The sequence below is a fragment of the Capra hircus genome, chromosome 25, assembly GCF_001704415.2.
Source record: "Capra hircus breed San Clemente chromosome 25, ASM170441v1, whole genome shotgun sequence".
Lineage (NCBI taxonomy): Eukaryota > Metazoa > Chordata > Mammalia > Artiodactyla > Bovidae > Capra > Capra hircus.
Window position 1 is genome coordinate 37,843,015 of NC_030832.1, and position 12,973 is coordinate 37,855,987.

Sequence of the window (12,973 nt, forward strand, 5' to 3'; positions counted from 1 at the left end):
GGCTGGCAAGGCAGCCCAGGACTTTGAACCTTGAGCTTCAGGATCTTGCCCCAGTGTCCTGGAGGTCACCTCATGCCCAGTCAGCAGTGCTAAGGTGCTTTCCTTCTTTCTGCCTCACTTTTGGTCTTTTGTCAGCTGGCAGACTCACAGTCTATGGCAGATGCCCAAGTTCCTAAGAATGTTCTCCCCTCCGCCATCTTTCTGCACCATCCTGGGCTATAGGGGTCTTAGGGAACCAGGCGTGTGGGCCCATCTGGTCCTGGTGAGTAAGCCTCACTTGCAGGAAGGTCAGTGGGATGACGCAGGTGGGAAGGGAAAGCAGAAGGCCTGACAGGAGCTCAGGCTGCTGTGCCCAGCAGCCTCTTCCTTACACTCTACCAGAGATAAAGTGACATCAAGGTCAGAATCTGTTTCTTACTAAGGGGTGTGTAGTGAGCATACACACATGTGGAATATCAAGGGTGAGATGCTGTGGCTGATCACCTCCTGCAAGATCTGAAGTTGAAAGAACCAGTCTCCTAACACCTGAGATGAGGGACACCTGCCAGGCGACTGTGTCCATGACCAGGCTTCCAGGACGCCACCCCGACTCCCCAGCATCACTTCCTGTCATGTGATTACTTTCACTAAAGGGAAAAGGGAGCACCAACATCAAAGCTTATGTAGCCAGCAGCAAGAACCTTCTCCTTGTCATGGAGTCCCTGAAGTAATGAGACACAGCTTACAAAACAAGCTTTAATCAACTGCATAAAAATGGTTCCTGTAATTGAACTCAAACAGGCCCATTTGCCCTGCAGGCTGCAGGCGCCAGTTTCACATTTCCAGGCTCAGAGACAGTGCCTCTCCTCTGGGCCCAAGGTATCTGACAGTACAGATGCTCAACGGCGCGGGAGGTAGGTGCACAGGTGAACTGCGTGTCTGGAAAGGCTGGCGGCCCCAGCTTAAGGTACACCGTCAACAGGCAGGTACCCCGAGATGCGTGCAGAGGACAGGCCATCACGCTAGACAGCCTTGGCCCTGCACCCCTCCTCAACCATGGCCACCAGGGAGCAGGGCCCGGCTGAGGCGGCGAGCACACTGGAGCTTGCCCTGAAGGGCCGGCTCGTCCAAACCCCGCCAACAGATACAGCTTCTGATGCGGCAGGACAGGGAGGAAGTGGGCGTGACCCGGCTGCAGCTTGTTTAAGGAGGCCCAAGGGGAAGGGCTGCCCGTGGTACCCAACTGCTGTAAGCACAAGGCCTTTCCTGCAGCCTCCTCCCTCCTGAGGGTGGTGTGCAGGGCCCCAGACACGAGGCTTTGATACCTCGACAGACATGAGGCCAACCCGAGGGGCCAGACTGGAACACACGTCCCCCTTCTAAAAAGAGATTACGGCAAAACGATAGGGATACTGACAAGACGTAGCCCCTAAGAATAAAACCCAGCGTGCCTGCCTGCCGGCTCCAGCCAGAGCTGCACCAACGCTGGCATGCAACAGTTAAACGCACACTCCCAGGAATGGCCCAGAGCAGCCCCCAGAACGGGGCCCCCCAGGCTGCTCTGAGCCGGCTCCAGCTGCTGTCACTGTCCGCTGAGAAAGGCCAGGTGCCCTTTGGTGCATCTGTTGGCGTAGTGTCCTTTTTCACCACACTGGGAACAGCGGGGAGGGAACAAATAGAAACACTGCTTCAGATGCAGTTCTCAACTGAGGCAGCACCCCACCAAGCGCCAGGCTGAGGACGGGGATGCCCAAAGTCTGGCGCTTGGTGGGGAAAGGGACTTCCAGAAGGCCAAGCGACCTAGGGACCACAGGCGTAAGCAAGCACGTGGCCACAGCAGCCTCCAGTGGTTGGGTTCAGGAGCAAAGCCCACGGCACCAGAGCACCCCACCTGAGCAGGGGCCGAGCCCCTCTGCACTTGGCCAGCCACTCACCTCTGAGGCACAGTTCTGGGGCTCCTGGGGACAGGGAGGCGGCAGTGTGGGAGAAGCCCCCAGGCTCCTCCCCTAACTCAGGGACTCACTGCGTGGGCAGAGGGTGGGCTGCACCCAAAGGGCTCTCCCTCCTGTCTCCTGCATACTTGTCTAAGCTACCCCTGGGCCAGGTTTGCTTAAGGGATCAGAGAGACGGGAAAATTGATTAGACTTGGGTCAACAGATCTGGTAGAATCTCCTTAAAAACCTAGCCCTGAGCCTGGCTTCCTGTCCCTGCTGCTGATGATTCAAGACCCTTCCTTAGTTTCTCTTCATTCTCATTACTCCTCAGAGAGCAGAAGGGGATTATAAGGAAGGAAAAGGCAGCCTCAACCACTAAACAAGGGGTCAGGAGACAGGTAGGGGCACCCACCCTACACCAGCCCCCCAGTGCCCTCTCAGTCCTCACTTCCTCGGTCTGGGGCTTTGGCCTGTTCTATCCCGACCCCATGGTCCCCAAGTTCTCAAGCCTGTCTAATCTGCAGGTGTTAAGTCGTGTGCACGACTGGCCTGTATAGCTGCCAGCTGGGCCTTTGGTAGACATGGTAACCAGAGGGAGGAACTGAGCACCTCCGCTTACAGCACCTGGCACGTCTACTGGCCTCCAGGATTCCCGAGGTGGCTTTAATATCAACTGTGCCTGCGGCAGGAAGGGGTGGTTAGGTTTGTCCCCTAGCCCTGTCTGTTTACGGAAGCTGGCTCCTCAGAGGCCCTGCTGATGAGTCCTGGAGGGGCAAGGTGACAGCGCGGCTGACCCAGGACGCCTGAGGCTCCTCACTGTTCTTGAGAACTGCCTGGTCGGAAGCCATCTGACAACCTCTCCCCTCCCCTCCACTCACCTGCTTCCACAGTCCCCTTTCCACATTCTCACCAGTCAGGGCTCAAGCTCATGAATTTGTGAGGCCTTCCCTACACACGTGGGCACTCCTAACTTTGGTGTCTGGGCACCTGCCTGCCCTTCCTTCCGAACAGAGACCCCTCCTGGGAAGGAGCGACGGCAGAGGAGGTGCTCAGTGAGTGTCTGATGGCCATAGTGGCTCAGCCCTTCCTGAAGGCAAGTTCCAGGAACAATATAAGCGTATAGTTTTTGACTCGGCCCTTCTACTTGTGGGTGCTCCAGACACCAGACGAGAGCTCACCCATGTCAGTCAGGCTCAGTGCTGTTTTTAGCAGCAAAAACTAAAACTACCAACAGAGAACTGGTAAAATTACGCAGCCAGTGAAATACACTGGAGTAATTATCGTGACACAGACTCAGAATGTAAGGTAAAAGGGATCAGAGGACACTGCACCCGAGGGCCCTATTTACATTAAAATCTGCCCTGTCCTTGTGCTGGTGTGAAGTTCAGAAGAGCACGTCTCCGAGTGGAGCTCCTGTAGGAGCTGCGAGTGCAGAGGGCACGGCAAACAGTGTGGCGGGCGAATGGTCAAGGCCGGTGGCTGCCCTCAGGAAAGGCGGGGATAAAGGACAGCACCCACTGTGCGCCTCCACTCTTCTGCATCTTCCGGAAGTCTTCACAAGAAGGCTGTACTAATGCTGTCTTCCATCTAACCCCCCAATCTGAAGCCTCTGTGAACCCAGTTCTGTTGGCCGTTCCTGCTGACTCACTCGCCGGTGCTTGCTGCCTTCTGTACTTTTTAGTCACGAGCTCTCTTCTGGGGAAACCTCATTGTGGGAATTCTGTGTCGGCTGGGTTGAGAATAAATATCTCGAAGCTACGTTACCAGGGGGCTGTTTTAGATTAGAAAACTTGGCCTGTGGCTTTTCAGCCCTCACCAAGGCTCAAACTCAAGGAGGAAGGGCTTGGCCACCAGTGACGACCAACTCTGAAAGGACTCCCCCCACCCCACTTTCCACCCAGAGCCAAGAGTGAGACCAGTTTTCTAGTAAGTTTTTTTTAGAAAGCGTGCCCTTCCCCTGAACGTCCCACTGTGTGTGTGTGCGTGTCCTAATCTGACTCCTCACCAGGCAGATCTAACGCTCTGCCCCTTTCCCTCGGGTGCGCCACGGGTGTGAGGACCCCGCCTCCCCCAGAGGTTCAGGGCTCACTCCGTTCCTGGGCTCTGGAAGATTGCCATCCCTTTCTTGCGTGCGCAATCTGTTCACTCAACAGCAGGGGTTTAGTTGTTAACCTGGCCTTAGTGTGTCGTGGAAGTGGCCTGGTCTAGCTCACCGGAGTGGCCCCGTTTTTCTCTTCCAATTAGCAAAAACAAAGATGTCTTCATTCTTCAACATGAGCTAACTCTCTGGGGAAGGAGGGGATGGCGTGGCCTGTGGAAGACGCCCCGCCGGCCCCAGGACTCACCTTGTAGCACGTGACCTGCTCCAGTGGCCGGGGTCCTCGGCTGCCGGCACTGCTGTTTTGACTCTGCATGACCCCGATGACCTGCGGGGTTCTCTGCTGGTTGGGAGAAGAGTTCTGACTCGTTAACTGGATCAAGGAGGACGACCTTTGTAATGGCGGATTGTTACTTTGCTGGAAAGAGTTACACAACACGGTTTTACTGCGGAAAACGCGTGCAGGCAGACTACCGATGGGGAGAGGAGAAAAGAGGGCGGGCCTCCTCCCGCACGACCGCGGCCGCGGCCAGCGCAAGAAGGGCTTCCGCGGTGCCCCGCTCGGGAGAGCAGGCAGGAAAGAAACGCCTGGCGACGACGGCAGGAGCCGCTGCCCGAAAACACCATGCAGACACACAGAAACGAAAAATAAAAGTGGAAACAAAACACCAGAGAGACAGGCGGCCTCCGGGGTGGCGGGGCGAGGGCATGAGCAGGCCTTACTTTTGTTTGTGAGGTTCTAGCTTCAGGTCAGGATGAACGCTTGGTTCAGCCAGCTGTTTAGAGCCTACACGGCGGGCAACAGTCACAGAAAAGAGTCGGAGGCTGACATGCTGACCTGCGGTCTAGGGGCTGAGAGGGCCCTCTGCTAGGGAGCACAGGGGACAGGGCGCCTCGGCGGGGCCTGGACAGCATGGCCACTGCCCGACCCAGTGGGACCCTGCTTCTGGGCCCATCAGCGCAGGAGCCCTGAGCTGGGAACTGGGAACGCCCGGCTCTGCTGGTTTATCCCACACCCGCGGGAGGGTGGGGGTCAGGGTGGTGAGGGTGCTCGACCTCCAGCACAGACAGAGGGCCAGGCCGGGCTCCAACAGCAGGCTCAGAGTCCAGCCAGGTGAGAGGTGAGGCTTGGGCAGCTCATCGGCCAGCTGAGACCCTGCCGGGGACACCCACCCGGCCTTCCTCTGGGACCCATCCACCGCCGGTAACCAAACCCAAAGTGCCCTTGGTTTGGGGGGCACTGCCGCAGATTCCCATGCGTTCAGGGCAGTTCCCTCTCCTTTGCTCGAGGGAAATGGCCCACTGCGGGGTGGGAGTGGGGCCCCCTCACCTAGGAGACTGGAGCCAGCTGGTCCCTCAGCCTCTGTGCCTAGCATCCCTTCCCACCTTCAGGCCCGGCCAGAGAACCAGGCGGCCTCGCTTCTGCTCCCAGGTCTGCTCCCGCCCCGCCGGGCCCCTCGGGCGAGTCTCATTGTGGAGGGAAGGGCCTGCAGCCAGCGCAGCAGACATGGGGCGCCCAGGCCGCTCCCAGGCCCGCAGGCGAGACAGGAAGAGGAGCCCCGCGGGCGTCTGGCTACAGCAGGCCACCCTCCACCTCGAGAAGGTGCCGGCCGCTCTGCCCCCTTGGAGCTTCTGCTGGAACCCGGGTGACTCCCCTCTGCTCCGGCCCCCACCTCCACCCTCCTCTCGCAGTCTCCCGCTGGCTCTCCGGCAGACCCCACACTGGGGCAGGCAGTGAGTGCGCTGCGGCCAGGGCGCTGCCAGGCCCCGCACCACCGCGGGCCCGGGGCACGGTACCTTTGTGGGTGGTTGCGTCTGCTGCGGCAGCGGGGGCTGCTCGGTGGTTCCCATCGGCAGTTCAAATCGAGGGCTGGTCACGAGAGGAGAAGAGGAGTTGAGAGAGGAGCCAGGCAGGCGGGCTCCCAAATTCTGGCCCCAGAAAAATCCCAGCCGGCCTCTCGCTGAGCCCAGGGCCACACAAGCTACGTGGACGGAGGGCGGGGGCTGGCACTCAGCTCTGCCGGGCCTCGGGACGGATCTGAGGCGTCTGGACTCAGACCCAGCTCTGCCTACACCTAGCTGTGCGCCCCGGTGAGCGGTGCTGACAGAGAGCAAGTAAACACGGCTGGCGGGCACAGAGGCCCTCCTGGCACACACCCTGCGCTGCAGGGACGGCGTTAGACCTCTGCCCAGAGTCCTGGTGGACATGCCCCCCCACGCCCCTGCCCACACAGAGGAACCCCTGGGTCACCTGTAGGCTCCCGGCCTTGCGCGGGACAAGGACCAAGTCAGCAGCACCCGCCACCTGCCCACCACGTGGCAGCGAGCAGGACATGGCTGCCATGTGGGTGTCAGCAGTGTGGACGGAGGCAGCGAGGGGTGGGGCTGGGCTGACACTACTCTGGGTCCCAGTGCCGCCACCCACGACCACCCAAAGTGACAGATGGGCCCTGAGGCCCAGGGGAGGGGTGCTGGGCCCTGCTGGCAGGAGGACTGGGCTCTAGAGGCCACAGACCTGCCTCTGACCAAGTGCCCCGACCTGCCCCACCTGCCCCTGGCCAGTGGCGGGGCTTGGAGCCTCCATGTTCCCATGTGTGAAATGGGGACCTTCTTTCACACGAGGGTCTATGAACCCGTGTCCAGAGAAGCCTAAGCCCAGTGCCTTCATGCAGAAGGCCCTGCTGAAAACTGAAGTTCCTTCCTTGAGGGCACAGGTTCTTGGCTTGAGGTCATGTGTGTCTGAGTTTTTCTGGAGTACGGGGACCAGAGTTTTTATCTGAGGCTAAGATAGACTGTGACCCAGTAAAGGTCAAACCCTGGTTTAGGCAGAGTCACCTCCCAGCTCAGAAGCAGCAGTGGCCCCTCCCCAGACCCGGTGATGACACTGCCCAGTGGTCAAAGCCCAGGTGGGCCCAGGAGAGACACGGGGACACAGGGCCTGGTACTCACTGCATGAATTTACACGAGGGCCCCTCCGGGCAGAATCCCACGAGGTAATTGACACAGATGACTCTCCGCGTGTGCCGGTGCCTGCACAGGGGGCCTGCAGAGCCGAGCACAGGGCCACTCAGACCATCCCCTCTGCCAGTCAGAGCCCTGCCCACACCAACGCCCGGGGGTCAGAGTGCAAAAACGGCTTCAGATGCTGGCTCTGCCTCGTGTTCAGCAGGGCCGGCGGGCAGGACACACAGCGTCTTAAACACTAGTCTCCTGGTCAGAAATCCAGGTAAGGATGCGGTCCAGGGGCACCTGGCCTGGGGAGGGACTTGAGGGTGTGACAAAGCCTCACCAGCTCCCAGAGGCCTAACACAGTGTGTGTAGGAACAGGCGGGACGTGCACAGAGTCGGGGAGGACGGTCCCCTGGCCGGGGGCCCTGCCACCTCACACCTACCGTGCTTGCAGAAGCCGCGGTCGTACCACGGGCAGTCCTTGATCTTGGACTCGGGGTCGATGTGCAGGAACGGGCACTCCTTGTTGCTGCACTCCCCTGCAGGGACCAGACAGGGGTGGGTCTGGGGGGAGCTGGACCCAGACCAACCCCTGATTCTCCGGAGGCCTGGGCTGCAGGACAGCAGGGAGGGCTGGGGGTTCCGGTGCCCTGTTGGCCCAGCGAGCCCTGAGACCCAGGGCAGTGTGTCTCGGAGCCTGAGTCACCTGGCCTGTACCTGGGCTGGGATGGTCCTTCCCCCTCAGTCTGTGCTGCCTCGAGGGTCACAGATGCTAGGATACACCTCGTCAAACTCGTCAAACAGCTCCCGGCTCCACCCCTCACCCAGAGGAGGCGTCCTGGGCATTGTGGGGGGGGTCCAGATGTGCAAACGCACCAGCTGAGACCAGCAGGAAATCACCGGTCTGCTTTGATATGCTCTTCATGTTGGGACAGGGAGAAGGTCTGAGGACTGCCTCTCAGGACAACAGTAGGGAAGCTCTGGGAACTCACAGCTGGGGCCCTCTGGTTGCAGTTTAGTTGCTCAGTCGTGTCCAACTCTCTGTGACCCTGTGGACTGTAGCCTGCCAGGCTCCTCTGTCCATGGGATTTCCCAGGCAAGGATTCTGGATTGATTCCCATCCAGGAATCAAACCAGCTTATATTGCCTCTACAAAAAAAGCTACAACTAAAAAAAAAAAAAAGCTACAACTATCATTAACAAGCCAGCAGGCCTACCTGTCGGGCTGCTGAAAGAATTAAATCTCCTCAGACAACAGTGCACAACAGGCTTCCAGCCCCCTGCCTGAGGCTAGCAGTCCCCCGGCCAGGGCCCAGCCTCGTCCTGACCAACAGGGCTTCCTCCTGGGCAGCCTTGTCCAGGGCAGAGCCGGGAGTCTAGTTGCGTCGGGGAGCACGCCAGCTCCACCGAGCCCTGACCAAGCCCTACCAGCCTGGCTTCTCCACACAGCTCACTCAGCTCGGCGGAGGCCACTGTCCCTTGAGCAGAGACGGAGGCAATCTCCGTTTCTCATGAAAAGAGGAGGGCTTTCTGCCACCAGAAGACAGCGCCCCCCACCGGCTACTCTTAAGAAGTATTTTAAGGAGATCAGTCCTGAGTGTTCATTGGAAGGACTGAGGTTGAAGCTGAAACTCCAATACTTTGGCCACCTGATACGAAGAGGTGACTCATTGGAAAAGACCCTGATGCTGGGAATGATTGAGGGCAGGAGGAGAAGGGGACAACAGAGGATGAGATGGCTGGATGGCATCACCGACTCAATGGACAGGAGTTTGGGTAAACTCCAGGAGTTGGTGATGGACAGGGAGGCCTGGCGTGCTGCAGTTCATTGTGGGTCGCAGAGAGTCGGACATGACTGAGCGACTGAACTGAACTGAGGACAGACCAGCTCCTACCTGGGATCACACTTCTAGAGGGAAGGCCTCTAGTCACCACTCCGGCAGCAACGGCTGACTAAGGGAGAAGGTTCACTGGGGCAGAAACAAGGCCCCCAGCCAGCTGCCCTGCTCCTGTGCCCACCGTGAGACCCGGATCTGCCTTAACCTCCCAAAGTACCCGCAAGTGCTCAGAAAACGGAAGCACTACAGAGACGCGGGGGCCATGAGAGAATCACCGCAAGTTCCCACAACTAAAGGGCCCACTGAGGCCGGCAGGCACCGGGGGCGCGGGAGCAGCGGCGCACACCCCGAGGCTCGGCTTGCGGAGCCCGGGGCTCCCCACCCCCAGCCCGGTGGCCCCACGCCTCACCGAACTTGGAGTAGAAGTAGCACTCGGGCATCTTGGTCATGTCGTACTCGTGCAGGAACTCGCACTGGTCCCCCTTCTTGCACAGCCCCCGCAGCCAGTGTTTGCACACCACCGTCTTCTCACCACTGATGTGGCGGAACGGGCACATGCCCCCTGCCGGGGAAGGTGGGTGTGAAGACCCGCTGCCCCCGCTAGCCGCGTGTCCTGGAACGTGGCAGCTGCCCCGGCAGAGGGCGGTGTGATCTCAGGCTGCACGTGAGCACACGCTTCAGGTTTTAATAGTTGTGGATTTTATTGTAACGTGTCTTGGGAAAATCTAAAACATCCAATTGAGGTATCACAGGTATTTCTGTAAGACGGAAACTGAAGAAGCCTAAGGGAGGTGGGGAGAAGGGGGGCATTTTTCTTAATTTAAAGAAGAGTTCTGGTAATATGAAGACACGTCAACATTTGTAGGAGCAGTGAAAGACTGGGGATGGGGAAACACACCTAGGGACACCGTGAAGCTGCAGAAAGCAGGGCCAACCAGGGATCCGAGAGCCTGTGGGTCTGCCCAGGGACAGGGTGGTGGAGGACACCTCGTGGGGATGTAGGGAGGGTCTCTTACCTTTGCCACAGGCAGCTTTCAAAAAGAATTCGCAGACAGCAGCCCCTGACTCTGGAGAAAGAATGAGAGGTGTCAAACAGGGCGAGGTGTGACATCTGAACACAGGGGTGGGGACCCTTCTGGCCTTTAACCCACAGAGGAGTCAAGGTACAGGAAACAGAAACCCAGTCAAGCAAGGAGAAAAGCTCCCCACTGTGACATCCAGGACCTCCTATAAGCAAAATGCTTTCCAGGAGTCAGAAGTGGATGGGAGAAGGAAGGACGGAGCACAAGGTCACAGAGATTAATTACCCCCTGCCCAGACCTTCCAGAGGGCTGATTCAGGGGCTCCTTAACCTGGGGGCAGAAGGATGGAATGATCTCCTAAGAAGAACAAGCCAATGGGGACTCTCAGGAGGAACCTGCCCCACAGAAGAGGCGGGTTCCTCGGAGACGCTATTCTGGAGGGAAGAGCGTCACTGAAGACACCAGAACAGGACTGCTTTTGGTATGCAACGCCAACATGGAATAATTAAAGGAGCGCGGACTTCCGCTCCCACAGATGTAGCGGGTTCAGGTGAGGGGAGCAGGAGAGTAAAAGCTGGGCGCTGAGAAGCCAGTGGGGTCCAGGGCCGTCCCAAGGAGCCCGAGAATTCGCCTGCCATGGCCACCAGAATAAACCGTCTGTGGCTTCTCAGCTTTCTATCAGCAGGCATTTTAGGAAACCCACCGATACTATCTCTAAAGACCACTTGCATGCCTCTGCTTGCTAACTTGCAAGAGACTCGTAGGCTTCTTGGAAGGAGGCAGATTTTGCTAGGACAGATTTAAGGTTACAACAGTAAGAGTCACAGGGGTGTCACTTGTTTGCATTTCAAGAAAGTCTGAGAAGTCTTAATACATTAGAAAAGTACCATTTAAGAGTATTTCTGGGCCTTCATCCTTTACAGAGGTTAAGTTTGTTTCATTCCTTGAAGTCCACTGTCCTGGGGGTCACGTTTTAGGCAGACAGGATAAAGGAGTTTGCCTTCAGGACAGAATGGATATGTCTACTTCACATCAAGATGGGAATGGGGACTTCCCTGGTGGTCCAGTAGTTAAGAATCCACCACCTTGCAATACAGGGGACAAAGGTTCAATCCCTGGTCAGGAAACTAAGATCCCACATGCCCCAGAGCAACTAGGCCCGTGCTCTGGAGCGCGAGAGCTGCAATGAGGATTCTGCTTGCCACAACTAGACCCGACAAAGCTAGGTAATATTAAAAAAAAAATAAGACAGAATGAGGTGTAGGGATGAGAGAGAGAGGGCCGTGGCCTCCCTGGACTCTAATATACTGACCGTGATGCTGGGCAGGCGGCGCGAGTGCTGAGGGCGCTTCCCAAGGCAGAGGCAGTACCTGTGGCCCGGTGTGTCCTGGACCTTCTCTAAGAACAGGTTTGTTCTCACCTCTGCACCTGCCCTCACAGAGTCAAGTATCTGCTTCCAAGCTGAAGCGGGGCGGGAGGGAGAGAGCTGCCCTGCATGGAGGAGGATGGCCTCCAGCTAGTGCCACTGGCCCAGGAAAAGGCCACATGTGTGAGTGAATGTACAAACATGAAGCGATCACGTGCATGGACAAGTATGTTTAAGAGTATCTGAACGTGAGCAGCAGTTTATAAGCTGTGTACAGTGGAGACAGTGTAAAGTAAGGCTGTTTGGATTATGTCTCTGGAGTGTGAGCATTATCTCACATGGAAGTGTGGCCTCTTGAAGGGAATGAGGCTGCAGGCAGACTCGACCAGCCCAGGCACAGGCGGAAGAACGGGGGCCTGTGGCCCATGTCCTCTGGCAGTTACGGGAGACAGCCCAGGAACTGCAGGTGGAAAGATCAAAAGCCCTGCTTAGCTCACCTGGCTCCATCTGGAGCTCAGTGGTCTTTGGCAAGTCCTTTTCCCCAACCCAGGCCTCAGCTGGCCAATCTGTGGCTTGAATTCAATGATCTTTAAGAGCCCTCTGAGATGTAATGTTATAGCATTAGATTTCAAGTATGTCTGGAAAGGAGAAAGGAAACTGGTAGACCTCTCAAGGAATTCCCTGGTGGTCCAGTGATTAGGACTCCCCGCTTTCACTGCCGTGGCCGTGGCTCAATCCCTGGTAGGGGACCAAGATCCTAGCAAGCCAGGTGGGGTGACCAAACTAAATAAAATAAGTCAAGTGCTAGACATCCCGCCTGAGTTGGGGGTGGGACGGGGGAAGCCAGGATTCACCGTGTGATGCGGGCGAGTGAAGTGAAGGGAACTTAAGTAGCTGCCTGGGTGGATGAAAGACCCAGAGGTGGGGTCCAGAGAAATACTGAGGGATGGGCTCCCAGGAGCGCGAGTCCTAGGAGAAAAATGGAGCTTGAGAGTCCTCAAGGTAGTTACGGGAGACAGCCCGGGAACTGTAGATGGAAAGAGTCTCTGTAGGGGGTCTCCTACAGAGAAGGGGACGTGGGTCCTTCCCGCAGCAAGACTCCTCCAACGGCCCAGTTTTGACGAAAGCAAGAAGAGGGCGCTCAAAGTGGGGCTGGAGGTGGGAAAACGGGCTATCTTAGTACGTCTCTGTAGCTGGGGAGTGTGTGCCAGTGGGGGCAGGATTTCCAAATCAGAATACCCGCCTTCTTTCAAGAGTTATTCGAACTGCCCGACGTCGCCCTGCCTTTCTGAAGCCTGAGTTAGAAAAGCCCCCGGGAACGGGGGGCTCCCTAGTCAAAATAACGACGGGAGGGGGGGGTTGTCCCAGAATCGGGGGAAAAGGAGTCCCAGGACAGAAAGGGAGGAGCTCCCGGGCGGAGGGAGAAGACGTCCAGGAACCAGAGGGGCGAGGTCCCGGGGCTGAGTGGGTCGCGCCCCTCGCCCGCCCTCCCCGACCCCGCGCTCACTGTCCATGCCGGGGAAGGGCAGCGGCTGCGCCCCGAGCTGCTGCTCCACGGCGATCTCCAAGTCGAACTTGATGTGGTCCACGCTGGCGATGATTTCCTGCATGGTGGCGGCGGCGGCCACACCGGCCCGGCTCCCGCTCAGGTCCCCGGCCGCCCTCACACCTCTACCCGCCGCCGGCTGAGAGGCACAGGCGCCCCGCAGCCTCGCCTCTCTCCGCTTCGCCTCGCCTCGCAGCCGCCGCCTCCGCTGCCGATGCCGCCGCCGCCGCCGCCGCCCGAG

General features: G+C 58.2%; 1 protein-coding gene across 7 annotated transcripts; it reads right to left on the minus strand.

Moving 5' to 3' along the window:
• On the minus strand, positions 722–12,967 carry CPSF4 (cleavage and polyadenylation specific factor 4). Of its 7 annotated transcripts, none has more exons than XM_018040206.1 (8): positions 12,694–12,967; positions 9,815–9,865; positions 9,208–9,360; positions 7,404–7,499; positions 6,961–7,054; positions 5,809–5,881; positions 4,259–4,351; positions 722–1,630 (listed from the first exon to the last, which is right to left on the minus strand). In XM_018040206.1, the coding sequence occupies exons 1-8, from the start codon at positions 12,794–12,796 to the stop codon at positions 1,562–1,564; spliced, it is 732 nt and encodes a 243-aa protein (XP_017895695.1). In that variant the 5' UTR covers positions 12,797–12,967; the 3' UTR covers positions 722–1,561. The 7 variants fall into 7 exon arrangements, with proteins under 7 accessions (XP_017895695.1, XP_017895694.1, XP_017895691.1 ...); XM_018040205.1 differs by having other exon boundaries at positions 4,259–4,354; XM_018040202.1 differs by having other exon boundaries at positions 4,259–4,429.